The 26,759-nt window shown below is 45.1% G+C and overlaps 1 protein-coding gene across 9 annotated transcripts in view; it reads right to left on the bottom strand.

Moving 5' to 3' along the window:
• Window positions 1-1,453: 1,453 nt before the first annotated feature.
• The window catches only part of BICRAL (BICRA like chromatin remodeling complex associated protein), a 77,697-nt gene continuing 52,391 nt past the window's right edge, over window positions 1,454-26,759 (bottom strand). For 6 of the 9 annotated variants that reach the window (XM_060403190.1, XM_060403192.1, XM_060403189.1 and 3 more), the window contains 7 exons: window positions 14,814-14,919; window positions 13,880-13,977; window positions 11,935-11,996; window positions 11,211-11,356; window positions 9,886-9,980; window positions 6,251-6,353; window positions 1,454-5,287 (listed from right to left, as the gene is read on the bottom strand). In XM_060403190.1, the coding sequence (XP_060259173.1) occupies window positions 4,500-5,287; window positions 6,251-6,353; window positions 9,886-9,980; window positions 11,211-11,356; window positions 11,935-11,996; window positions 13,880-13,977; window positions 14,814-14,919 (1,398 nt within the window). In that variant the 3' untranslated portion in view covers window positions 1,454-4,499. The remainder of the gene's footprint in view (window positions 5,288-6,250; window positions 6,354-9,885; window positions 9,981-11,210; window positions 11,357-11,934; window positions 11,997-13,879; window positions 13,978-14,813; window positions 14,920-26,759) is intronic. The other 3 variants (XM_060403194.1, XM_060403193.1, XM_060403195.1) reach the window with 1 other exon arrangement.

Raw genomic sequence — 26,759 nt, 5'->3', positions numbered from 1 at the left:
GATCCAGCGCCACAGATATCCTGCCTGAGCGATGCTGCTGCTGTGCCCCAAGATGGTAGAGTTTCTTTCCTTTCCCTTCCCTTTTCCCCCAGTAACTCCCTGGCTACTCTCCCTACATCAGGTGGTGCTAGGACCCCTCTCCTGGGACAGGGCCTCTCACACACAGGGCTCAGGGCTCTAACCATCCTAAGAGGTTTTTCCTCTGTGTGTGCTCCGGCGCAACACACAGACTTCACTCCTAACCAAGTAGCCAGATGATCCTTCTCTTTATTCACAGGGCACACCCACTGTAAATGGGCAGAGGGGCAAGAGTGTCCTGTTGGTGATGTATCTGTCCTTAGCAAGGGGACAGGCTCGACAGCAGGACACCGCTGCAAAAGATATTAAGGGATCCGTCCACTGATGTCATTATTCTAACTTCTGTTAAGACATAGGAGAATGACTTCCTCTTTATATATTGATTACTGAAGAATCTTGATATCCCAACTGCTTCCACCTAATGGTGGGGGTGGGGAAAGGAGCCATTAAACCATAAAATAAGGAGGCTGAGTATAAATTCTAGGAGAAAGCAATGGCACCCCACTCCAGTACTCTTGCCTGGAAAATCATATGGGTAGAGGAGCTTGGTAGGCTGCAGTCCATGGGGTCGCTAAGAGTCGGACACGACTGAGCGACTTCACTTTCACCTTTCACTTTCATGCACTGGAGAAGGAAATGGCAACCCACTCCAGTGTTCTTGCCTGGAGAATCCCAGGGATGGGGGAGCCTGGTGGGCTGCCGTCTATGGGGTCGCACAGAGTCGGACACGACTGAAGTCACTTAGCAGCAGCAAGTATAAATTCTAGGCCCCAAAGAAAAAGGTAAGGAGTCTTAGACTTTTACTCCACGAAGTTTCCACTCTGGTAGTTTTCCTGACCATTTCAGTAAAGTTACACTTGGGAGGGAGTATAGGAATTCAGAAGTGCCCCTGGGGCTGACTTTATAGACATAACAGGGGTTATTTCTCAATATAATTTGGTCAAATGTGTGAAGCCAAAGGGAAACATGTTCATTCCAGAACAAGCCTCATGTCAGACAGTTCTTAATCTTTTTCATTTTTAACCTATCCCTTAGCCTTCTTGTCCCCGCAGAAACAAAATAAATATAATGACTACAGGAAATTTCTCGCAGATTGAGACCTTTAAATGACCTCATTTTTCCTTCCTTAGTTAAGGGCCCATGTGGCAGGAGTCCCGGGAGGGAGGCCTGACATGTACTTGACTAAACTTTCTCGCTGATCAACTTTAAACTGTTTGGAAAGGCTGATCAATTAAAATCCTACCCCTTCACCGGCAGAGCTAGTTTTGGGTAACAGGATTTAATAACAGAAAGCCCGCTGGACACTTACTTACCCATTTCTTCTGGGAAAAGCAGCCATTCTTCTTTGCAAAATCAAGACAATCACAGTTGCACATTTTCCCAAATCTTTGGCTGTATTGCAATGGTTGTTTCATTTTGTAATCTCCAACTAAACATTTCCTAACCATGGATTAACAATATAGTTACTGACTGGTTTCTTTTAACAGTATTTATCCAACATAACAAAATAAACTGCAATTTGTTATACTTTTTTTTACAAAACATTTTATAAATATTTTTACAAAATGTATACAAAGCAATTTCAAGTGAGACATACTATACAAATGAAGGTATTTAAGCAAATAAAGCCCACACCACACTGACAGTGAGTGACGCGTCCTCTTTAAGTCAAGTCAGTCTGTAAGGCCTCCCTAATCTAACAAAGTCTACTAAATTCTTCAGCGCTAAAATAGTTCTTTTTCGTAATTGCCAGTTTAAAATTTGCTTTATCTTTAGGCAGTACTTAAGGACACAGAAAATCAAATGCTTAATAACAAATTCACACTCTTCCACAACAACAACAGGAAAAAAAAAAAAAAAGAAAGAAAAGAAAATGATTTTTGTTACTGAGCACGAGTAGCTCTAAAACTTAACTTTGACTAATGAACCTTAACAACTGGATGCTGGCCATCCGAGGCTGAGCTCTCGCCCTCCACCAGAGGGGCCTCGACACGCGAGTTATGACCTAATCACAGGAGTAAAATGTATTTCGTAATCGTCATTTGTCATTATCTAGAACCTTTCCTCCGTTAAAAGTAAACTTACACACAAGGACACAAAAATTTACAAGTTTCATTTTGGTAAATTAGGCTCTCTGTTTTCAAGACAAGTGTCGAGTCTTTACAAACCCTTTATGGCGGCAGACTGAAAAGCTGGGACTGGGGTAGCGGGGCAGGGTAGGGAAGGAGAGCGGTGACAAACGTACATGAATCTACCTTGTCTCTTAAGAATTCCACTGATTCGGTAATTAACGTAACTCATCAGTAGCCCCCAAGAAGGCTTCCAGGTATAAATTTCCACAATGAGAAGAATTTGACCAGGAGGAACCACCTTAAAGTCTTGCTAGTAACGAGGGAAGCATGAGCCCTAAGAGAAGAAGAGCCTGTGACATCACGGGGTTCAGAGCAGGGTGTTATCCCAGGGCTGCCCAAACAGAAAGTTCCAGCTGGCAACACCAACTTATCTTTCTCATATGTTACAATACGGGGAAAAAGGGGAAATCTGCAACTTGGACATTGGCACACATAAGGAAAACATGGCAACTGTGAAATGCCCCAGACTTTCTGGTTTCTATTGGCTCAGGGCTGGGAGTGGGGAGAAGGTATTTTGCTTTCGGAAGACTGGCAGTCTCCCAGGATTTCTCTGTCTGTGTGTGTGGGGGAGGGCACAAGGGGCAGGCAGAGTCTAGGTCTTCTGTTGTATTTTCTAGGAATCAGAAGCCCTCCTTTCCACTGCAGGCCAATCTGGAAAAGAAATGCCCAACATAACGACAGGGGGTTGTCCTCATGTTGGGGAAGGCCAGAAGTAGATCTTGGCAACGTGTTCGAGTGAAGACCAGTGGGAGTTCCTCTAAAGCCAGAGAGATGGACAGAAGAGATGAGAGCCTGTCTACATAAGACGGAGGGTGACTGTACACTCTGTAGCCAAAATAGCCTCTGTGCCTGAACAGCCCAGACACACGCATGCATGTCAGACAGCACGCACGGAATGCCGCGTGTAGCGTTCCCAGTGCTGGGGGACACTGATGGTTGCAGGGACCTTGAGAAGGAAAGTGACAACAGAAATGGAAGGACCTGGGGCAGGCATACAGAAAGGAAAACGGGGAAAGCTCCCCGAAAAGAAGTATCAATAAATAAAGCAGTAAGTCACACCCATGAACATGAACATGGGCCAAACCATGACAGGGCGTGTCCTTTGGCTCTCAAGTGGGCATCCGGGTCTCAGACCTTTCCCTTCAGTGGTGGGCTGGCTGGTTACCTTTGGTCTGTCTGCGTTTTGGTAATGATTGCTGCCGGGGGGTGTGACTACTGTTCTCAGACAAGAAGAAGCAGAAAAAGGCCAAAGTCCCCTTAACACTTAAACTGAAAAGTTATAACACAGTTTTCAAATGAAAGTGCTTTTGACGCTTGGCTATTTGTTGTGGGAGGGGGTGCGAAGAGAGGTTGAATGAAACAAAACCCAGCAACCAACAAAAACATACACTGTATGTTGACTAGATCCAATTGTAGAATGCAAAACACTTGTTTTTTTTCTCAACAGTGAACATAATATATATGCTTTTACATATATACATATTATATTCCTCAAGGCTCGATCCTGGCCTCCCCTGTACACTGTGCCACTTAACTGGTTTCCATTTTTCCTTTATTTTGCCTGGTGAGATTATCTCAAGTCATGCTGCTGCAACTCAAAACAAAGTTTTCCCTACATGAAATTCAACATGGATATGCTGAAGAGGTGAGGTTTTGCTCAGGGAGCATCAGAAAAGCACTTGAATGAACAGGAAGCCCTGCTTGTGCGCTATAGGTGCTGAGGCCGGGGTTGTGGGTCCCAGCAGAGTAGCCAGGACTAACTGCTCACAGAAGGCCGAGGGGAGAGCCATGCGGTCTCCTGGCCCACGACAGCCCCAAGACCCACCCCCCTCGAAGCCCAAATTTGGAGATGCAGTGGGGATATTCTTTAAAAAGTATCTTCTAACAGTCCTGTTTGATTTTCTTTAATAAAGTCTGTTCTTTTCAAAGGACTTATGATTGTCAGAATTTTACCTAGGGCCAAGTGTACTGTGATCTCATTAAATTACAGTGTTTGGGAAGAAAAAAATAAACAACAACAAAAATGACGATAAGCACTTTTAAAACACTTGAAATGTATAGGGCCTATCAGACTGCTTTCTAGTAAGGATCAGCTTTACTGAAGGATCTCCCTGTAACCACGACGAGTATTGCTCTTAAACAAAGAATGGGACTGAAATTAGAAAGAATAACCTGTGATGAAAGACCAAGCAGGCTGGAGACAGGAGACCGTTCCCATTGCTTCTGCCAGGAAAGAATGTAACTTGTCCGGGGCGGGGTCTCGGGGCAGGTGAGGGGAGGACTGCGCTATTAACACTCTAGGATACTATTTACAGCTGCTTCTAAAATAGAGTCAGTTTCTACGACGCCTTCACTGTGGTCCGGGATGAACTTTTCCAGGCAGTTTTCTTGCGAAGCCATTGGAGAAAAGTTGGGGAAATCTAACTCGACAGAGCCGCTAACCGTGGGGTCACTCTGGGACTGCCGCCCAGCCTTTTTGAGTTCCAAGATGTTCTTAAATGTCGTTTCTAAACTCTTAGTGAGCTGGAGATCGGGCTGGGGCTCGCCTGACCCTTTCATGATGTCTGTGTGTAAAACTTCATTCTTTGGAGAATTCCGCAGCGTCTTGTCCTGGAAGGAGCTATTACAGGTCATCTCCAGGTGCGAATCTACTAGGAGGCTTGAGAGTTTGCTGTCGGGACCGTGATCTGGTCTGGACGAGTTTTTCCGGTGGCCTTCAGTCCCAGGGGAGCACTCGCTGCCTTTTGCGGAGTCTCTCCGGCTGGTTTTCTCTTCAGATGCACTCCGGTACTGAGCGGAGCCCACTTTGTCAAATTTCAGTGCTCTGCCGAGGCAGTCGGTTTTTTTAGAAATGTTTCCTTCTGTGGAGACCACGATGTGATTAGGCACTAGATGAAATTGGTCATGATTCATTGGTTCTGCCAGGCCTGCTTTGGCTCGGTCTCTGCTCTGGGCCTTGGCTGTCAGATGCACGGAACTTGCTGTTTTACCGCCATGCTGGTCACTCCGGCCGAACTGCATCTCATGGGCAGCTTTATCGAGTTTGAAGGAACAACAGAAATCAGCCTGAAAACCCTCTGCAATTGGGAACGAAAAGGATGTTAATGAAAGAAGGAGACAGTGAGACTAGACAGCCGCCCCTCAGTGGGTCAGGTGCAGACTGCCCCACCCCGCCCTCTCAATCAGTCGTTCACGTCCAGGAACGTGCAGAAGCACAGCTGGAGGGTGCCCTATGAAAGCAACCTGTAAGTGATATATACAAGTGGGAACCAGAACTGAAGAAAGCTTGTAGGAATAAAAACATTTATAGGATGGTGAAAATATGGGTGAAAATCCATACTCCACAAATTGTTATAATGTTATTGGATTTAAAAATTTCAGAGGCTAGAAAATAGTATGGAGAATACTTTTTTCTTTTTTTTCTATTTTTTGGCCATACCGTGTGGTATGCAGGATTTTAGTTTCCCAGTCAGGGATGGGACCCATGCTGCCTCCATTGGCAGGCAGATTCGTAACCACTGGACCACCAGGGCAGTCCTGAGAACCCATTTCTAAAAGGCGGAATGTGGGTTGACTCTAGCATGATGCAAACGGCAGGAAGCTGATGGGGTGTTCAGAGTACCCACAAGGAGCACTACCATCCAATAGCTTACGGGCAGGGACCATGCCTCACTGACTCCCCCCCAACAAGGTCTGGCACACAGTAAGACAACTCAATAACTGGCTGAGGTTTACTTGCTTCTGGGAAGGCTTCTGACTTACTTTAGTTCTCGAAAACTAGAGAAAGATTGAGAAGTGTCAGTTTACAGGAGAGAAGAAGACTCAGTTAACCAAATGTCAAATTCCGGTTTGGATTTTGTAGAACATAGACCTTCTCAGAGGTTTCATATTGTGCTCTCAACTCTGGATTTTTTCTCCCTGGAATCCAGGGTCTACCTTCAGGTCTTATCCCACAAGGTCAGTTCAGACGGTCTCCCCAAAGCCACGGCCCCGGAACCCTGGCAGGAGCTCTCCTCGGCTTTCACTCTGACATTTCTTACCGGGGTCTACGAGTGCCAAACGCTTGTCCCGGGACAGAGAAGCTCTTTCCTCCTGGTTGAACATTCTGTCAATCATCACCATCTCAGCGGAGGGGTTGATCCGCTAAAAATGAGAGAGTCTAGTCATTTCAGATGCCTTTTAACAACTGCGAACATCTTGCTGCATTTGGGGGACAGAGGAAGCAATCAGAGAAGAAAATGTGTTTATCATTGACATATTTTTTAAAATTGTATTTTTTGGGAAAAGGTCATTTACAACATTGGTACAAACTTCAAAAGGTACTAAAAGGGGAGGTGGAGAGTGAGCCTTCCTTCTTCGCCTGACCTGTGCAATGCCTTCCCACCCACACAGGGCCCTCTCTGTCGGCACCCGCTGCCGTGACAGACTCCTCCAGAGACACTGTATGCACACGCACACATTTGCATTATTCATTCGCTATTTCTTGCACACAAATGACAAGCAACTATATGCACTATTCTCTCCTTATTCCCTCCTCTGCTTAATGACATGTTGGAAATCTTTTTGTTCAGACACGCTTTTACTTCATATTTTGCTCCGCTATAATTCTGTTTTGGCCTTGCAGCACAGCTTGTGGGGTCTTAGTCCCCTGATCAGGGAGTGAACCTGGGCCATGGGAGTGAAAGTGCAGAGTCCTAACCACTGCACCACCAGGGAATGCCCCATGATCGTGTTCTGTATTAAGGCTTTCCTTAGAATTATTGCTTGCTGTACAGAATCAAATCTTATTTACTCTTATTTTACATAAAATAATTTATGTTTTATTTATTCAACATAAAATAATTTAACATAATTCATGGCAGACATAATTTGTCCAAATAATTAGTTCATTTGTCCAAATCTGTCCAAATGATCCTTTTCTCATGAATGACAGTTAGTCTTCTTGATAGCTCAGTTGTATTACAGAAATGATTGTCAAAGCAAGAACAACTGTTTGACTTTGGTGGCACAATTTAAAATGAATATATATAAATTACAGGCATATCTCATTTCATTGTGCTTTGTAGATATTGCATTTTTTTAAAACAAATTGAAGGTTTGTGGCACCCCTGCACGGAGAAAGTCTATTGGCACCATTTTCCCAGCAAACGTTGAACCATATTTGCTTATTTCATGTCTCTGTTCTCCCAATATTTCAAACCTTCTGCCAGCAAAAAGATTACAACTCACTGAAGGCTCAGACGATGGTTAGCATTTTTAAGCAATAAAGTATTTTAAATTAAGACATATACATTTTTGTTCTGGACACAATGCTATTGCATACTTAACAGATTATAGTGTACACATAACTTTTATATGCATCGGGAAACCAAAAAGTTCATGTGAGTCACTTTACTGTGATATTCACTTTATTGAGGTGGTCTGGGGAAATAAACCCTCAATAGCTCTGACGTATGCCTGTTTACGGAACAACACACTGGTTTCAAATAGGAAAAGGAGTACGTCAAGGCTGTATATTGTCACCCTGCTTATTTAACTTCTATGCAGAGTACATCATGAGAAACGCTGGGCTGGAAAAAGCACAAGCTGAAATCAAGATTGCCAGGAGAAATATCAATAACCTCAGATATGCAGATGACACCACCCTTATGGCAGAAAGTGAAGAGGAACTAAAAAGCCTCTCGATAAAAGTTAAAGAGGAGAGTAAAAAAGTTGGCTTAAAGCTCAACATTCAGAAAACTAAGATCATGGCATCTGGTCCCATCACTTCATGGGAAATAGATGGGGAAACAGTGGAAACAGTGTCAGACTTTATTTTTTCGGGCTCCAAAATTACTGCAGATGGTGACTGCAACCATGAAATTAAAAGATGCTTACTCCTTGGAAGGAAAGTATGACCAACCTAGATAGCATATTCAAAAGCAGAGACATTACTTTGCTAACAAAGGTCCATCTAGTAAAGGCTATGGTTTTTCCAGTAGTCATGTATGGATGTGAGAGTTAGACTGTGAAGAAAGCTGAGTGCTGAAGAATTGATGCTTTTGAACTGTGGTGTTGGAGAAGACTCTTGAGAGTCCCTTGGACTACAAGGAGATCCAACCAGTCCATTCTGAAGGAGATCAACCCTGGGATTTCTTTGGAAGGAATGATGCTAAAGCTGAAACTCCAGTACTTTGGCCACCTCATGCGAAGAGTTGACTCACTGGAAAAGACTCTGATGCTGGGAGGGATTGGGGGCAGGAGGAGAAGGGGACGACCGAGGATGAGATGGCTGGATGGCATCACTGACTTGATGGACGTGAGTTTGAGTGAACTCTGGGAGTTGGGGATAGACAGGGAGGCTTGGCGTGCTGCGATTCATGGGGTCACAAAGAGTTGGACATGACTGAGCGACTGAACTGAACTGAACTGATGCCTGTTTATATATATATATACACACACGCATAAAGTAAACACAAACATACATACATATTTACACTATACAGTATACATATATAATAGAGTTCACTTACTCTTCCAAGGTAAATTTTCAAAGCTGATTTCAAATTAAAAGCCAGTTATGGACTCCCCTGGTGGTACAGTGGATAAGAATCCAGCTGCCAATGCAGGGAACACGGGTTCCATCTGTGGTCTAGGAAGATTCCCACATGACTCAGGGAACGAAGCCCACATGCCGTTAACTACTAAGCCTGCGCCCTAGAGGCCGGGAACCGACACTACCAAAGCCTGCAAACCCGAGCAGCCACTGCAGTAAGTCTGCGCATGACGGGAGGATGGCCCCTGTTTGCCGCAACTAGAGAGAAGCCTGTACATAGCAACAGAGACCCAGCGCAACCGAAAAAAAAGAAGCCACTTATAAGAGACCAATTTATTAGTCTGTATGATTTTAGAACTGCTTCTAAAATCTCAGATAGATTTGGTCTTTCCATCATTTTCGGAGATAATCTTACTCCTTTCTCTAGTTCGCTGTGCTTTAAAATCAATTTTAGTTTCTATTTGGAGGGCTGAAAATGCTCTGGAGTTAGGGGGTGCTGATGGCTGCATAGTCTGTGAACATATTAAAATCCATCAAGTTGTACATTTTAAAACGAAGCATGATTTTTATGACGTTAGTGATCTCTCAACTGAAAACAAGACAAAACTAATTTTAATGTCTGTCACCTCATCTCTTCAGATATTATTCTGAACAACCTTCAGCACAAGTGTCACCAGTCCTCTCCTGCCTCTTCAGTTGATGAGAGGCAGTGGACAGCATCGGAGTATGGAGGGGGGTCAGGTGGTCCTGGTCTGTATCCCATCTCTGCTAATTACAGAACAAACTTCCTGGCTGTATGACGTCGGGCAAGTTACGTAAGCAAGCCCCAATTCCTCACTTGGCACCAGGAAAACAATGGCACGCACTGAGAGTGATCAATCACGGAGAGCACAGTGCTTGTATTTGCGTCGGCCAAAAAGTTCGTACAGAAAATGCACAAAAAACCCAAACAAACTTTTTGGCCAACCCACAGCTGCTGTTAGTAGTAGATACAGGCAAAGGTAAGTTTTTCTACAATTTTAAGTATCTGTTCCTTTTAAACTATGGTGGGAAAATGTAATTCCTTCAAGTTTTTCTCTCTGAGTTAGTAGCTGTGACCTGTGGAGTTTAAGAAACAAACTGTGCTCAGTGGAACTTTACCATGGCGTCCTCCAAGAGCAGGCATCTGTACTTGTTAAGCATAGCTTGGGTCCTTTTCAGGAGCTGAGTGGCAACTGTTTCAAATTCACTGTCAACTTTAAAAAGAGAGAGAGGAAAAAAACAGTGAGAGAGTGCATATCAACCACTAGGCCCTTCCTTCCTCCATTTTCTCTCTTAGTTTAGCTCTTCCTTGGTTAGACGCGATGCCTCTGCACGGCTTTCCCTTCCTGTTCACTGGCATGTGCTCTCAGAAACTCATTTTAATAGTAGCTTGTTTTAACTCTGATTAGGAAACCAAAACATAACTCCTTTAAGAGCATCTATAAAAGAAAACCATGAAACACAGCACAGCAGCAAATATCAGTGAACAGAGAGTCATCTACTAGCTCAGGGGACCGAAGCCTCCACTTGCTTCCAGAGCATGAAAACCTGAAACACTGAGACACTGGGGTCCTACTGTCTGGGCTGGGCAGACCAGGCTCCCGTAACCACACCAACTGGTCCAGGGCATCTCGCACGTCACGGTCCTGTGGCTCTGTCCTTTGTCTCCAAACGTCTCAGTTTCCACTTCGCTCTTCTCAGAGCCTCCACATCCCTATTTCATGCTGGATGAGGATGAAGAGCACCCTGGCCCTCCCAGGGAAGCTCCCAGTGGGCTGATGGCTGCGCTCCCGTTAGAGACCCTGGCCGGAAGGACAAGTCTGGGGGCAGCTGAGGGGCTGATTCAAGCAGTGAAGGGTGCCTAACGGGGTTCAGGCTGGGAACGTGGTGGGAAGGAGAGTAGAACTGGGCAGCGTGGCTGAGACAGGCAGCAGGGCCAGGCATCGGAATGGGCTAAGCTCGAGGTGGGATAAGAGGATGTTGCCTCTAAACGTTTCGCCAGTTTCTGGATGTGGGGCAGTGCCTTGGACTGCCTTTGGAATCTCAAAGCTTTTAGAGGGCTACAGCATCTATCTAATTCATAAAGGTGATGCTAACAGCGCAGGGTATGCGTGTACTCAGCCTAAACGCAAGGACTGTGCCTGAATCACTGTGCAGAGCACCTAGCCCAGGGCTGTCCCCCCTGCAGCCAGAGTCCAGACAATGTTCTGCATTCACTGCCCTCAAACTTGCCCATAAAATGTCCAGACATTTGGGTATCCCTTCACAGAATGCAGAGAAAAATAAGTCACAATTCTCAACACGGCCTGGGAAACCAAACAAACTGGGAAGATGGCAGGTCTGCGGTGAAAAAGAGTACTCCAGTGACCATTTGGAGGCAACGAGCTCAGGCTCTCCCGTGGGCCGTGTCCCCAGGAGGCGCTCTGGGGCTCCAGCCTGCTTACCTTTCTTCAGGTCCTCCTCCGTGGGCATGGAGCCCTGGCACACGTGGTAGGACAGCAGCCTCTGCACCGCGTCGCTGAGTGACCGGAACTGATTTTTGTCAGGCGTCACCGCGTGGGCTTGGTCCCTCTGTAACTGCTGGAGAATGCTGTGAGAGAGAAATTGCCGATGGCTGTGTTGAGTCATGTCAAGAAATCTAATCACAATGGTCATTTGTATGCAAAGACAATGAGACATCCAGGGATGTTATCATCTACAGTATAGTTTTATACTCTGTACATCATGGTGGGTTTAGTTTAGTCTGACCCTGAGTTTAGTCTCAAAGTATGACCCTGGCCTCTAAAGCACCATGTTCCCACCAACCATTCAAGTGCAGGTGCTCACACAGACCCTGGCAAAGCCTCACCACTGGCCAGCTAAGCTTCTGGTTAACATTTCTGTTCTGAACAGAGGGATTTATCTAACCCTGCTTCTCAGAGACCCTGAGGCCAGTCAAAGGGCATGTGGTTGCTAAGAAGACAAAGAACTATTCTTAAAAACAAAAGGGTAAGCAGTAGGCTCAAAGTACATTTGATATATATACAGGTGCTAACAAACTATAGGGAAAGGCTTCCAGAGTATACTTTAAAAACATATAGCATCGTGACCTGATGGCTGTTGTCTATTTGTTGAAGGTTAGAAACCTAGAAAAACATTCAAAATGGGTCATTTCCGAAGGGGACTCACAAAGCTCCTTTAGTCAGCTGTTTGGCAGCAGGCCTCTTCTGTCCTCCTGGATGGCCATCCACCTGAGGACAAAACACACCTCTTCTTAGTCCCTTCTGCAGGAAACATAGCAGAACACAGTTCCACATAAAGGTCACTGTGGCTGCAGCCTTTTCAACTCTCTATCAAGAGCACACTCTAAGAATGTAGAATTTGCCACGTTGGAAAACGAAACAAGGAAGTCCCACAGACCCATGCAGCAAAGCTGCGCTGTGTCAAGATTATAGACAGCTGTGCTACCAGCTCCTTGAAGGGATTCACTTGTACCTTACAGCCTGAATTCCCAGCTCCCTCTACAAACACTTCATTATGTTTTTATTTTTTCCTTTGGCCACCTTGTGACACGTGGAACTTCCCTGACCAGGGATCAAACTCATGCCCCTCTGCAGTAGAAACAGAATCTTAACCGCTGGACAACCAGGGAAGCCCTTAAATGCTCATTATTGTTTTTAGTTTGGCTGCACCAGTTCTTAGTTGTAGCATGTGAGAGCTAATTCCCTGACCAGGGATCGATCTGGGACCCCTGCACTGGAAGCGCACAGAGTCTTAGCCACTGCATGACCGGAGAAGTCCTTTCATTGTGTTTTTGAAAAACAATATTTTAAGTGCCAGCTTCATAACCAGCTGAACATTCATTCAGTAGATAGTCTTCAGCTCATCTTCTCAGTAGTCAGTGAGGGAGCAAGCACATCTGGGCTCTTGTCACATCCAGTCCAGGTGTGTGATCTAGCAGGGCGTTTCTTAGACCACAGTAAGGAACAAATACTCCTTACGCCAGAGCCTGAGAACCGAGCCAGGTCCTTCACTGAGTATTCCAGGCAGGCCCAGACAATCACAAATTTCATTAAGCTGCTGCTGCTGCTAAGTCTCTTCTGTCGTGTCTGACTCTGTGTGACCCCATAGACGGCAGCCCACCAGGCTCCCCCGTCCCCGGGATTCTCCAGGCAAGAACACTGGAGTGGGTTGCCATTTCCTTCTCCAATGCATGAAAGTGAAAAGTGAAAGTGAAGTTGCTCAGTCGTGTCCGACTCTCAGCGACCCCATGGACTGCAGCCCACCAGGCTCCTCCGTCCATGGGATTTTCCAGGCAAGAGTACTGGAGTGGGGTGCCATTGCCTTGCTATTAACTGGTAAAACTGATGGAAAAGAAACTAAGGCCTTAGAAAATGGAAGACAAAAAATTTGTTTCTTCCTTTTTAGACCAGTGGATGAGTTAAAAGACCATAGAGTCTGACTACTTCCTACACTCTGACAGGGGGAAGAAATCTCTAGTAAAACTAAGAGGAACAGATCCACTTTTGATAAGATAATGGTCATTATCATTCAACAGTAAACTTCATTTTTGAGTGCCTATTATGTGTTGGCTGCTGGTATATTATTTTGTATTCAAAATCATTTTTATTTTTAAAAGATAAATTTTTGCACTGTTTTATTTAATAAGTACTTAATATTTTCACATGAATACATTTTCCAAGAAAAATCAGAATGGAATTTTTCAGCTAAAATGTAATTAAAAGGCTATAAATTATTTCTTTAAACAAATGTATTAATGTATTACTATTTTATATTGGGACACATTCTATTTACTTTTGCTCTTGAGGATTAATTTTTCCTTTTTAATTAAACCTGTTTTGGAGTACAGCTGATTAATAATGTTGTGATAGTTTCAGGTGGACAACTGTTGGTATCTCATTGATTCATGAAGAAATCATAGCACTGAAAGTACGTAAGGAATAGATGCATTCATCCTAGAAACACTGATATGACAAGACCTGGCCCTTGGGGAAGGTCTTCAGCGAGCACTTTTGTGGGCATACAGGGCATCAGGGCTGACTGTATAGAAGGGGATGTGACATTTTCTTTCAATCACACTGAACATTAAGAAGCCAGGCAAACTGTCTTCTACCTGCACCGTTGGCTGGCCAGGAGGTGATCCAACGACTTTTTCCTGGGGCTGTGTGGTTCCTAAGGACGCTGGTATAACTTTGCTTCCAGAATCCTGCCCTATTAGAATGAACACATGAGACAACATTCAACAGAAACAGCAAATCAGGCCTGGCAGGTAACCCCTAGAGTCTAATGTACATACATTACTGAACTTGCTGAAATAAATTTATCATGGATGTTGGCTATGAGAAAGGAAAGCAGGAAGTACATTTATCTACCAAAGTGCAAAAAGCAGAGGTAAGGGTTATGAAAGATTATTTACGTAACACATAGAAATAAACACATCCCTGAATGGTAATAAATAAAAGCTGTCAATGCTGCAGTTTCCAATCATCTAAGGTCTACAGAACAGGCCTTGAGCCAGTGATCTGTCAGTACCGCCGAACCTCCAAATACTCACAACTTCAGGAAAGGGAGGCCCAAATGGGACTGGCTATGCGTGTTCATAGTGTCATCTTTTCTGGTACTTACTGAGCAGTGTGGGTGTTCAAAGCTTTAGAAACAATGGGAGACATGACCCATGATACTTTCTGTCTCAGAGGGGTGAATTCTAAATATACCTAAACCAAGCAACACGAGGATAGCCGCAAAGTCACATGTGCCATATGATACTATTTTCATTTTACTATTTTCAAAATACTAGATTTCACTCTTTCTAAGCAGCACACTTTTTGAACATAGCTTAACAGAGGTGTTTTAATTTCTCATTTTTTATATAAAATGATGGCACAGATGCAGCACGGTATATAATTCAGGTGGAAGGGACACAGAAGGCAGGCAGGATCAGAGCAGAGGTGAAGCGGAGTGGAAGAGATGCAGGATGACGGGTGTGCAGAGAGTGCCCCCTGGGAAGATGGGCACGGACTGAGGCAAGCTCAGGGGGGGCTCCTGACCTGGCAGTGCGGTGCTCAAGAGGCCTGGCATGGGCGCTGGCCTCAGGCCATCTGTGGTCTTGGAAGCAGAAATGGGGGAAGTCTGATTCAAGCTTTTTTTCTGAGCCTGTGAAAAATAAGGCCAAGATGGAAAAATTAAATCCATGATAAAAGCTTTAAAAGATCACTTAAAATGCCAACCAAGCCAGTTAATGAGTCTCCTGCATCTCCTTCAGGTTAGATTACAAAACAATTTTCCCTGTCACATTGGGAGAACTGCAAAGAGTACCCTCAAGCCTCTAGGCACGCTGAGTCTTCTTGACACCATTCAGGGATGCAGAGTGCATTGACACCAGCTGCTTTCTTGCTCCTGGAACTCCTGTATCCATGGTGCTCAGATGCAGAGCTGAGCCTGGAACTCAGTTTCTGCCCCTCAACAGTTTCTAGCTTCAGGAATGCTTTATCACACCTGCAAGGATTATGACCTTGACTATTCCGGGTCTGCAGGAATGCTGAGCACCCAGCCAGGGCCTAAGTGCCAACCCCAAGTCTATTGTCAACACTTGCTGTTTGCTGTGTAGATGATCTGAAGGACCTCTCACCCCTGCTGTCTGGGAGATCTTTGGTTCGTGAAATAACAGCCTTAGGTGGCAGGTGGTGGGAAATGTAAATTCAACTGAATATTAGTCTGAGCAAAATATGACTAGAAAAATTAATCTGATGTTTAAACTGTTATATGTTTTTCTATAAATAAGGAAGATGAACTGGGTGATGTTTAAGGGCTAACAAGTTCTAGGTCTAAAAAAATCTGTTATCTCTATAATGCATTAAAAGTGATAAACAGTTTCTGGGCTTCCTTGGTGGCTCAGTGGTAAAGAATCTGCCTGCAATGCAGGAGACACAAGTTCAATCCCTGGGATGGGAAGATCTCCTGGAGGAAGGCATGGCAACCCACTCCAGTTTTCTTGCCTGGAGCATCCCATGGACAGAGGAGCCTGGCAGGCTAAAGTCCATAGGTTCACAAAGAGCGGGACACGACTGAAGCGACTGGGCACACAACGCACGTACAATAAAGGGTGGGTTTCTAAACCACACCCAATTTTTAATCCTTTACGTCATCACTATTTCACAGCGCAGTGTTTCCAGCTTTTCCTTCAGTTTCGTACACCAGCAGATGATTCAGTGCCACCATCTCCATGGCTGATGACCTGTGACTTTGGCCTAAGGAAAAGTTTCCCACCAACCATTCACATGTGGCCGCTCACAGAACTGGGTAATGCCTGGTCACTAGCCAACAATCCAGTTAACTAGATATGTTAATATTTCTGTTCTAAACAGTGAATTATGCTAAACAATGATCTATTTGGCTCCTTTTTCTAATACAAAAATGAAGAGGGATTTGACATCATCCAAGAGAGACTGGAGGAGGTCATTACAAAGATGGAAATGGTCACCTTGCTCATCTTTCCATTAGCAGGAAAGCTTGGACCTGCATCTCCTAAGTCTACAGGCAATAGTCATATGTTCTTAGTGAGAACACCACAGGGGAGAACCTCCCAGTCTTCAGAGTTTCCCCTGGAACAGAACTCCACACTCTCCTACTGCAGAGAAGCCACAAGGAGGATATCCATGTTGCAGGGAGGACTGCGGCTTTCCTCACAAGTATTTCCAGTAGACAAACACTAAGGGCCCCCTTGACCTAGTGGCTAGGACTCTGGGCTTTCACTGCTGTGGCCCAGGTTCAACCCCCAGTTGGGGAACTGAGTTCCTACAAGCTGCAAGGTGTGGTCAAAAAAGAAAGAAAGAAAGGTACCACTTTGGATTAAAAAAACAGATAAAAGTTGGGAAAATGTGGTCTGACAAGGCAAGGCTATATTCTAGACGGGACTCTGAAATAACGAGATCAACAGATGAATAGATGAACCAGAAGGAATACATTTTTATGACCAAAGTCCTCATAGCAGTGCTACCAGGACACAACATGTTTGGAATTTCTTTCAATAGGCCTAGTTCACGTGAAACAGAAGAATTTCATCCTTATTTGCTTAAGAGCATACAACTTTGAAAAACCGAATAAGTAAATGGCACTCACTACACAGCCTGATCTCCCAACTTATTCATCAGTCACGACCCTGAATGACTCTTAGCTATTAAACAGACAAATAAAACAAAATCCATGCATACATAAGTAGTAACACTAGGGAATTCTCCAGTAGTTCAGTGGTTAGGACTCCGAGCTTTCACTGCCGAGGGCTCGGGTTTGATCCCTGGTTGGGAACTAATACCCACAAGACATCCAGCATAGCCACAAAAAAAAAAAACTTAAAAAGTACATAAGAAAAGCAAAGAAGAAATCATCATGAAAGTCAGGAGCGGGCTGGGTTACGGAGACACACGGAAGGAGGAGGTGGTCTGTGTGGGTGCTGAGAACAGTCCATTTCTTGAGTGGTTACTCGCACAGGTATTTGCTTATAATTATTTGGTAGCTGTACATTTATGTTTTCTTTATTTTCCTAAATGTGTGTGTGTGTTTTCATAATATAGAAGAGTAACAAGAAAAAAAAATACCCTGAACAATCTAATCTAATGTCAAAGCTGCTTTCCAATTGTGATGTTGGAGAAGACTCTTGAGAATCCCTTGGATAGCAAGGAGATGAAACCAGTCAATCCTAAAAGGAAATCAGTCCTGAATACTCATTGGAAGGATTGATGCTGAAGCTGAAGCTCCAATATCTTGGCCACATGATGCGAACAGCCAACTCACTGGAAAAGACCCTGATGCTGGGAAAAGAATGAAGACAAAAGGAGAAGAGGGTGACAGAGGATGAGATGGCTGGATGGCATCATCGACCCAATGGACATGAACTTGGGCAAACTCTGGGAGATAGTGAAGAACAGGGAGGCCTGGTGTGTTGCAGTCCATGGGGTCGCAAAGAGTGGGGCATGACTTAGTGACCAAACGACAGTAACAGCAAAGGGCATAAATTGCCACTGTGTCTGAAAGCAAGGCTTCTACCCGCAGGGTACCTCTCATTTGAGCAGGTTCTGGTATGAGTGTTTCACAGGCCTCTCGCCCACCTGAGTCGGGGCTCAACACTGGCATCAGCGCATTTTCATCCTCCAGCTGCTGCCAGTGCCCCTCACTGTGTGCCTCCGCTGGGGACTGGAATGATCTCCCCAGCTGGTCCATGGGGTAACATGGAGGTTGGGTGGGCCAGGGTGATGGCAGAATAGCAATCCACTGGGAATGTGGGTTACACCTCCATTCACCAGGTCTGTATGTTTGGAAAGCTCTGCTGCCCGACAGGCCCGCTCTGTTTCCAGATGTCACTGGTCGCTTCCAGTCCCCTGATTTTCAGGGCAGGACTTTTGTCTGGTGCACTACTGAATCCCCAGCACCAGAAGAGGGCCTGACACCACAGCGAGCACAGGGTGAACCGCTATTAGATGAAAATGAGTGAGTGAATTCCACAGAAGCCTAAGTTATAGGGGTCCCTGCTTCCTCCTAGTCCAAAGCTCTCCCTAGCAGCCAACAACTTTCTGCCATTCCCCACTCCCAAGTTTAGGTTGCCCCCAACTGACAGTCTTTTCCAGAAATAAAATTGATCATTCTGGTCTTTTTCTCCTGAGCTCTAAGGAGATACCTTCCTCTTGAAATATATTTTCTTTACAATAGAGAAGCTACTGAAGGCTATCTTCTTGCGAACTTGGCTCCAAGAACTCTGCTCACATCAGTGTATGATTTTAACTCTTTAGATCCTGCATTATCTTGATACCATGTGAATACAGAGAAATCCCCCAATGAATCAGAGTACAGAATCTATCCGCCCCCAGCTCTGTGGTACCCTTTGTAAGAGCCCACAACAAACTAGCAAGATGATAGCATCAGGCATCTGCTGAATGAGGGAGGGCACTGGGAATCTTCCCAGCCCACGCCCTCCTCTGGGAATTGCCCCCTGCCACAGAAATGGGTGGAGCCAGGGTGGTGGGCATACACAGGGCTCGAGGATGTGCAGAGCTAGAATCCAGGGCAGGGGCACCTCTTCTTCCCGTGGAAACTGCCAACCCTGCCAGGGAGCAGCTTCTCCCTCCTAGGGGTGCCTTTCTTTATTTCGGCTCAGGGCGCACTTTTTCCTAATTTGAACAAAGGCTCTGTACAGAGCAGCAGAGGCCCCATGTGGCTGCTTCCTCAGGTCACCCACGACTGGCTCCTCGGGTCAAGGCTGACTGAACCACGGTGGGCCAATCAGATGCTCCTTGGAACTGAGAATGGGGGGAGCAGGTGGGCACCTAACAGCAGTAGTTCTCAAGTGCAGGTTTATACCCTAATTGTGATCACCTGGGGGAGCTTCTGAAAGACAAAGTTTTGGGTTTCCATCCACAAAGATGGGTTCAGAAATCCAATGTGGCGTTCAGGAATCCTTTATTAAAAAAAGCTCTCCAGTGGATTCTGATGTATTCTGAAGGTGGGGAAACCACTGCACTTGCTAGTCTCTGTTTTTCTTTTTTCTCTTTTCCCAGTCCCTGTTAAATGGTTGGCAAATATTGTGACGTTGGCCTGGGCTGGCCACTTGGGGCCAGAAGAGGGAGAGGGGACTGTGAAGGAGAGAGGTAGGCACATGTCATCTTGGAGAGGCCAAGGGAACAGCAGAGAGCCTGGTTCTGACCCTTATAAAGGAGTTGCACTCCATGAGATGTTCTTCTTTTTTGCTAAACAAGTTAGAGTGAGTTTCTGATAGTTGCAACCCAAAGTACCTTGACTAAGACATTTGGGCGTTCACTGTATACACCATACCACGGTAATCAAAGAGGGAGGCTGAAGGATACCGCTACAGGCCTTGTCTTCTGAACATTCACCAGCCAGAGAACACCCAGGTGGGCCCAAACCCAGCCCATCAGTGCACCACAGTTATGGTGGCCAATCTCAGGCCCTCAGGCCTGACCAGTAACCCTTTCTTTCTCTGGCTAGCTCCCTGCTCATTTTCCACTGAAGGCTAGTTCATTGTTTTCAAACCTGTAAGCCAGGTGAGAATTCATTCCACCTTTTACTATCAAAGATATGACCTCACCTGATCCCTAGTCATCCCTTCCCCCCTTCCCTGTTACAGTGGCAGAAGCATCTCTCCTTTTTTTTCTACAAAGAATCCCACTGATGCCCTGGAATTCATGTCCTTCTCCTTTCCAAGGCTTTGGAAAAAAGGTCAAGGCTTTCCCGTATCTTATACAAATCACCCACTGGACTCCACACATCTGTGGAGCTACTGCGGGGTCAGTTACTGTCATTTTCCTGGAAGTTGTCCATGCTCATCACCACACTCCTCATCTCCCCTCATCTATAATCTGGCTTCTGCACGTTATCACTCCATGGAAACAAATGTTACCAAGGTCAACAACTGCCTCCCTGTTGCTAAATATGTCAGAAACAGTCCCATCCTGACTTCCACCAGCCCCTCAGTGACACTCAACTCTATGGGCCCCAGCTATCCCTGCCTGCCTCATTTTCCTTTCTTAGCTTCCAAACTGCCAAGACCTTTCGGTTTTTTGGAACATCCTGAGTCTCACTGTGGACTTGTCTTTCTGCGTCCACCCCAAGTGCTGAAGTGTGTTAGGGTTCTCTTGCGGCCACTCTTCCTCTCTGCTGACATGCTCTTCCTGATGCATTTCCTCCCCTCCGGCTGCTTCCATCGTGATATACACGCAAGGCAGCCCCACTTCAGCTGGCATCTCACCCTCTGCTTCAGCATGCGGAGCCGTTTCCCATACAACTCCGCTGTCACCCAAGTACCCCACTCTTGACGAACATCCTACACTAAACTCAGAACTTCCCTTCAGACCACGATGGCTTCCCCTGTTCTCTATTTCAGTGAACCTGGGTGTCAGTCAGGAATCTCAGTTCAGTTCAGTTCAGTTGCTCAGTGCGTCCAACTCTTTGTGACCCCATGGACTGCAGCATGCCAGGCCTCCCTGTCCATCTCCCAGAGCTTTCTCAAACTCATGTCCATCAAGTCAGTGATGCCATCCAACCATCTCACCCTCTGTTGTTCCCTTCTCCCACCTTCGGTTTTTCCCAGCACCAGGGTCTTTTAAAATGAGTCAGTTCTTCACATCAGGTGGCTAAAGTATTGGAGTTTCAGCATCAGTCCTTTCAATGAATATTCAGGCCTGGTTTCCTTTAGGATGGACTGGTTGGATCTCCTTGCTGTCCAAGGGACTCTCAAGAGTCTTCTCCAACACAACAGTTCAAAAGCATCAATTCTTCGGCCCTCAGCTTTCTTTACAGTCCAACTCTCACATCCATACATAACTACTGGAAAAACCATAGCTTTGACAAAATGGACCTTTGTTGGCAAAGTAATGTCTCTGCTTTTTAATATGTTGTCTAGGTTGGTCATATAGCTTTTCTTCCAAAGAGCAAGCGTCTTTTAATTTCATGGCTGCAGTCACCATCTACAGTGATTTTGGAGCCCCTCAAAATAAAGTCTCTCACTGTTTCCATGGTTTCCCCATCTATTTGCCATGAAGTGATGGGACCAGATGCCATGGTCTTAGTTTTCTGCATGTTGAGTTTTAAGTCAACTTTTTGGCTTAAAAAAGTCAGGAATCTGTGCCACCCTTATTCTGCCACTCCAGCCAATCAATCAGAAATTATATCTAACCTGCCTCAAATCCATTTCACTTCTCGCCCTTCCTACAGCCACCCAGGCGGAGTCGGTTTTCACTATGTCAGGCTTAGGTTATGACACCCTGATGGCTCCGTGGCGCAGCATCAAGGTCCTGTAGGATTTAGTGTCTGCTTACCTTTCCCACCTAAATCTTCATGCCTCACTTGAACCTGTCCTCCTTCCCCTGCAGAACCACATTCTCTTCCCTGCCCAAGGCCTTGCACTTGCTGATCCTACTGCCTGAACATTCTTGACTCAGACCCCTTCTTGCTGGATGACTTCCTTCTCCCTTAGGAGGGCTCAGTCAGAAACCACTATTTCATGTAAACCTGCCCCATCTGGGTGAGAGGCTCCTTTCTGGAGCCTGGAGCTCTGGGCTGCTCCCACCAGAGCACTGAGAATACTGGTCAGCTTGTCCGCTGCCTTCTGCCCTGCAACAGCCTGTCGTATGGCCCAGGGCTGGCCGCGCAGGTGCTGGTACACTGCTGAACGAATGAATCAATGAAGTAAACAGTACAGCGAGTGGTTATGTACCTGGTGGGCAGTATAAACAAAAAGTGCAGAGAAGAGATCAATGGATGGTGTGAGAAAGGCTTCACTCTTTCAGAAGTCTGGATGCCCTGATGGAGGGAAAGCCGTCAGGCAAGACAGGAAAGGACATTCAGTGGATACCCATCAGCAGAGGCTTGGGGCTCACAGTGAGTCTGGCCTGTTTGGGAAACCATGAGGGGTCATGCCTGGCTAACCTGAAGAGTTCAGCTTGAGTTCAGCTTAAGGGCTAGGGTGGGGGTTTGTACTTTTTTCCTGTGCAATGAGAAGCTCCCAGATGATGTGGGTTAGGTCATCGAACAAATGTTTTGGCAAGATGAATAAACCAGACTTTGGGAAGAGGCTGAAGGCAGATTAATCACTCAGGCAATGGTGATAGCCACCTAATGACAATACGGATGGGCCTTGGGAACCATCTACTCATTGGCCCTTCTTCCTGTTTGCACTTTAGAATCACTTGAGGAGCTTTTGGAAAACGCTAATGCCTAGAGCCTTTAATCCAAACCATTTAAGTCAGAATTTATGGGGGTATCTATATTTTTACAAAGCTCCCCAGATGATTCTATGGCTTGGCTAGGGTTTCCTCATTTTCAAGAGAAAACAAGGGCTCAGAATTTAAGATATGAACTTGGATCACAAAACCAGTCACTGGCAGAAGATGACCTGCAAGTGAGCTCTGATTGCTATTCCAACTCTCGTTTTACCCATTATACTGCTGTCCCTCTTAAAGTCTAGCCCCAAGTATGGATGCAGAAAGCAGAGCAATGGGAGGCAGTGCGGTAAGACAGCTAGCAGGTGAAGTCTGCCTTTACAGCAATTCGCCCATGCTCTGAACCTCCAGGTCCTTGACTGCAAAATGGGAACAATAATGCTACCTGTGGCCCCAAGGTATGTACCAGTTGTTAATAATATTATTACTTTCATTGTTACTGGGAAGAATGGATATGAGACTTTCAAAGAAGAATTTGTAGGATTTAATAACCTACTAAAAGTATAGAAGGAAGAGAAAAAAGCAAGAACACCTAGATTATGAAGTCTGAGTGTCTGAGCATTCAGTGGTTCCATGGTAAGGTAGGCAGGCTGAGCTGGATGCGGAAGGAGTTAGGGAGGGGCAGGGATGGCTGGAGACTTCAGTGGTGACCACTCCAGAAATCTCTCACACAAAGTTCTCAGGGAATTTTATAGTTAGTTAGTTAGTAGGGGCTTCCCTGGTGGCTCAGAGGTTAAAGGGTCTGCCGGCAATGTGGGAGACCTGGGTTTGATCCCTGGGTTAGGAAGATCCCCTGGAGAAGGAAATGGCAGCCCACTCCAGTATTCTTGCCTGGATCTAAAGAGAGTTGGACTTACTTTGTTTAGGCTAAACTCTTGCAAACTGCTTCAATCAGTGATTTATAAAATATTAATCCATTCATGAGAATCCCAGGGACGGGGGAGCCTGGTGGGCTGCCGTCTATGGGGTCGCACAGAGTCGGACATGACTGAAGCAACTTAGCAGCAGCAGCAGCAGCATTCATGAGAAAGCCTAAGTCCTGTAAATGACTCTTTGCAGGAAGAGATTTAAATTCACAGAGAATGACTTAGAGAAATGACTGATTCTAGGTGTGAGGCAAGGAAATCATAGACATGCCTATAACGTCTTGTCCCATAGAGTGCCCAAAGGAGGTGGGGAGGTGAAAAAAGTACAGAACCCATCTTAAGCAGCCCTCGCCTCCACTGACCAAACTGGGGAGGATTTAAGCATCAAAAGAACAAGGAAAGCAATAGATTGCAACACTAACTATGAAAGAAAATACACGATATTTAGAGAAATACACTAAAAAATTAGAGATGAACTTCTGTGTCTCGATTAGCTTCAGAATAACACTGGGCAGGGAAGCCTGAGTCAGGTATGGATAACACAGAAGCAACCATGAGTGGGTCAGCCCTGAAGCCGACTGAGCATGAGGGTTCAATACACTATCTTGTCTACTTTTGTTCATGTTTGAAGTTCCTCACAGGGACTCCCCTGGTGGCCCAGTGGTTAAGAATCCACCTTGCAATGCAGAGGACATGGGTTCAAATCCTGGTTGGGAAACTAAGATCCCATATGCCGTGAAGCAACTAAGCCCACGGGCCACAACTACTGACCCTGTACACCACAACTGAGTCGGTGCCTGGCAACGATAGACCCCACACGATGCAATAAAGATCCTGCACGCTGCAATGAAGACCTGATGCAGCCAAAGTAAACAAGTAAGTAAATAAAATTCCCCATAATAAGTAGTGTTAAAATGAATGAAAAAACAAACTACAATGTCAGGACTTCCCTGGTGGTCAGGTGGCTAAGACTCCACACTGCCAATGTAGGGGGGCCTGGGTTCAATCCCTGGTCAGGGAACTAGGTCCCACATGCTGCAACTAAGACCTGGATTAGCCAATTAAATAAAATAAAAAGAAAAAAAAAACTATGATTTCATAGTGTCATATACACACATACACATATATACCAGAGAAGGCAATGGCACCCCACTCCAGTACTCTTGCCTGGAAAATCCCATGGACGGAGGAGCCTGGTAGGCTGCAGTCCATGGGGTCGCTAGGAGTTGGACACAACTGAGCCACTTCACTTTCACTTTTCACTTTCATCCACTGGAGAAGGAAATGGCAACCCACTCCAGTGTTCTCGCCTGGAGAATCCCAGGGACGGGGGAGCCTCTATGCCGTCTATGGGGTCGCACAGAGTCGGACACGACTGAAGCGACTTAGCAGCAGCAGCAGCAGCACGCATGTATATACAATGTGAGAAGAAGAAAAGCTCTCTTTTTTGGAAAAATCTCAATCACTAACAGTAGCTAGGATAATTAGAAAATCATTTTACAATCACTAATGTATTATATATCAGTGAAGTCAATGGTGAAAGGCTGAGAAACAAGAGGGTCACATAGTCCCAAAACACCGTCCCAGAGATTATGTCTTCCTTGTACTGGAATAAGATACTTTTGAATACCTCGAGGAGAAACCTGGCCAGGGGGGCCACGGGAACCAAGTGATCACCCATAAAGGGACAAACAAACATTATATGCCAGCCACTTGGCCAGACTCCAACCACGAGGAAACAATCAGTCAATGCGCTGAGGGCCCCCCTTGAAACAACTGATCCAGGCTGCTACAGCCTAAAGAGACGGGACAGTAAGTGATCAGTGCTCTCCAGAGTGAGGCATTGCTATGAAGGGTGTTACTGGCTCAACAGGAAGAAATCTGATGATGTTATTACACAAATGTTAAATTTCCTGGGCATGATAGTGATACTGAGGTTGTGTTGAAGAGAGTCTTTGTTTTGGGGAGATACTTGCTAAAGAATTTAGTGGTCACGTCTCATGCCATTTTGCAACTTACTTTCAAATAGTTCAGAGGAAAGTGTGTGTGTCTGTGTCTGTGTGTGTGTGTGTCTGTGTGTCTGTGTGTGTGTGTGTCTGTGTCTGTGTTTGGAGAGAGAACCGGAGACATCCAGACACAAACAGAACAAATGCTGCCAAACACAAACAAGTAGCGAATCTCGCTGCAGAGGTCCACTGTACTCTCCCAACTTTTCTGTGGTTCTGAAAGTTTTCATAAAAGAAAAGGTGAGGCGGGGACTTAGGTTCACTCTTTAAGAAGCTGGTTAAACTAGAGGCAACTGGGTGGCTGGCGATAGGAGGAAGGAAATTTTTCACTGTAGTACACAACTTTCTGTATCTTTTGAATTTTGAACCAAATAAGTGTATTATCGATGGCAAAAATAAATACAGTTTATATTTAAAACTCATTTAATATTAACGCTTTATGGTATCAAAACTTGCTAAATGAAATTTCCCCAAGTAAATAAACATTGAAGGCCCTTGATAATGGTATCTTTGTTCCTTACAATGTTCTATAAGGTAATTTATACAGAAATTATAAAGTAAAAAGAGTCACTATGCTTCTGGATTTCCTGGGAGTGTAAATGTTAGACGGCACCTCAACACTACTTTTCCAGCTTGTGTAGCCTCTGAGGTTATGTCCTCCTTATTGCAAAATACCTGATATTTTAATTGTTCTGGAAAACCTAGAGCAGAACACATGGGGTATAATGCAAGATTTAGTTCCCAATGTTCTTTGAGATTAAGTCACAAAAAAGTACTTTGGAGCTGCCGGAATATGCTTCTTGTTACCTTTGGATAATTGAAACTTTGGGGAGTTAGAGAGAGAGATTTTTTTCCCCCCTTCATTGAAGCATTATTGAAAAAAATGAAAAAGAAAGGAAATGACCATGCTGTGGCTGATTATGTATAATTAATTATAATAAACATGACGTAGACCAATATATACAGATATCATGAGATCCTCAAATTATCTAATTAAGTAAAAATGGGTATGGAAATGGGTACGGTGTGTTGCAGAGTTAAGTGTATATGTGACGTGTGCTGAATATGCAAAGGATGTCTGGGGGAAGAGAAAGAGAAAGAACTCAGAGACACTGGTGGCCTCTGGTAGGGAAACCTGGAAGGGGAGGGCTTACTCTTCATTCTAAGCTATTTTGGAACTGTTTCTAATTTTTACCAATGGGAAGCTTTACTCTTTTAAAAAATGCATCAATATGTTGATAAATGTTTTCTAGGTATCACCTCCTCTACCATGGGTAAATTTTTTAAATTAGAAGAAAACAGAGTATCTGTAATTCCACCACCCAAGGAACTGCTGTTGATGGAGTAGTACATTTCCTTTTAATGAAGTTTCTGAGTGTTTGGTAAGCAAGAGG

The sequence above is a fragment of the Ovis aries genome, chromosome 20 (assembly GCF_016772045.2).
Source record: "Ovis aries strain OAR_USU_Benz2616 breed Rambouillet chromosome 20, ARS-UI_Ramb_v3.0, whole genome shotgun sequence".
NCBI lineage: Eukaryota > Metazoa > Chordata > Mammalia > Artiodactyla > Bovidae > Ovis > Ovis aries.
Note: the sequence above shows the minus strand (reverse complement) of the source record. Positions and strands in the feature narration are given on the sequence as shown.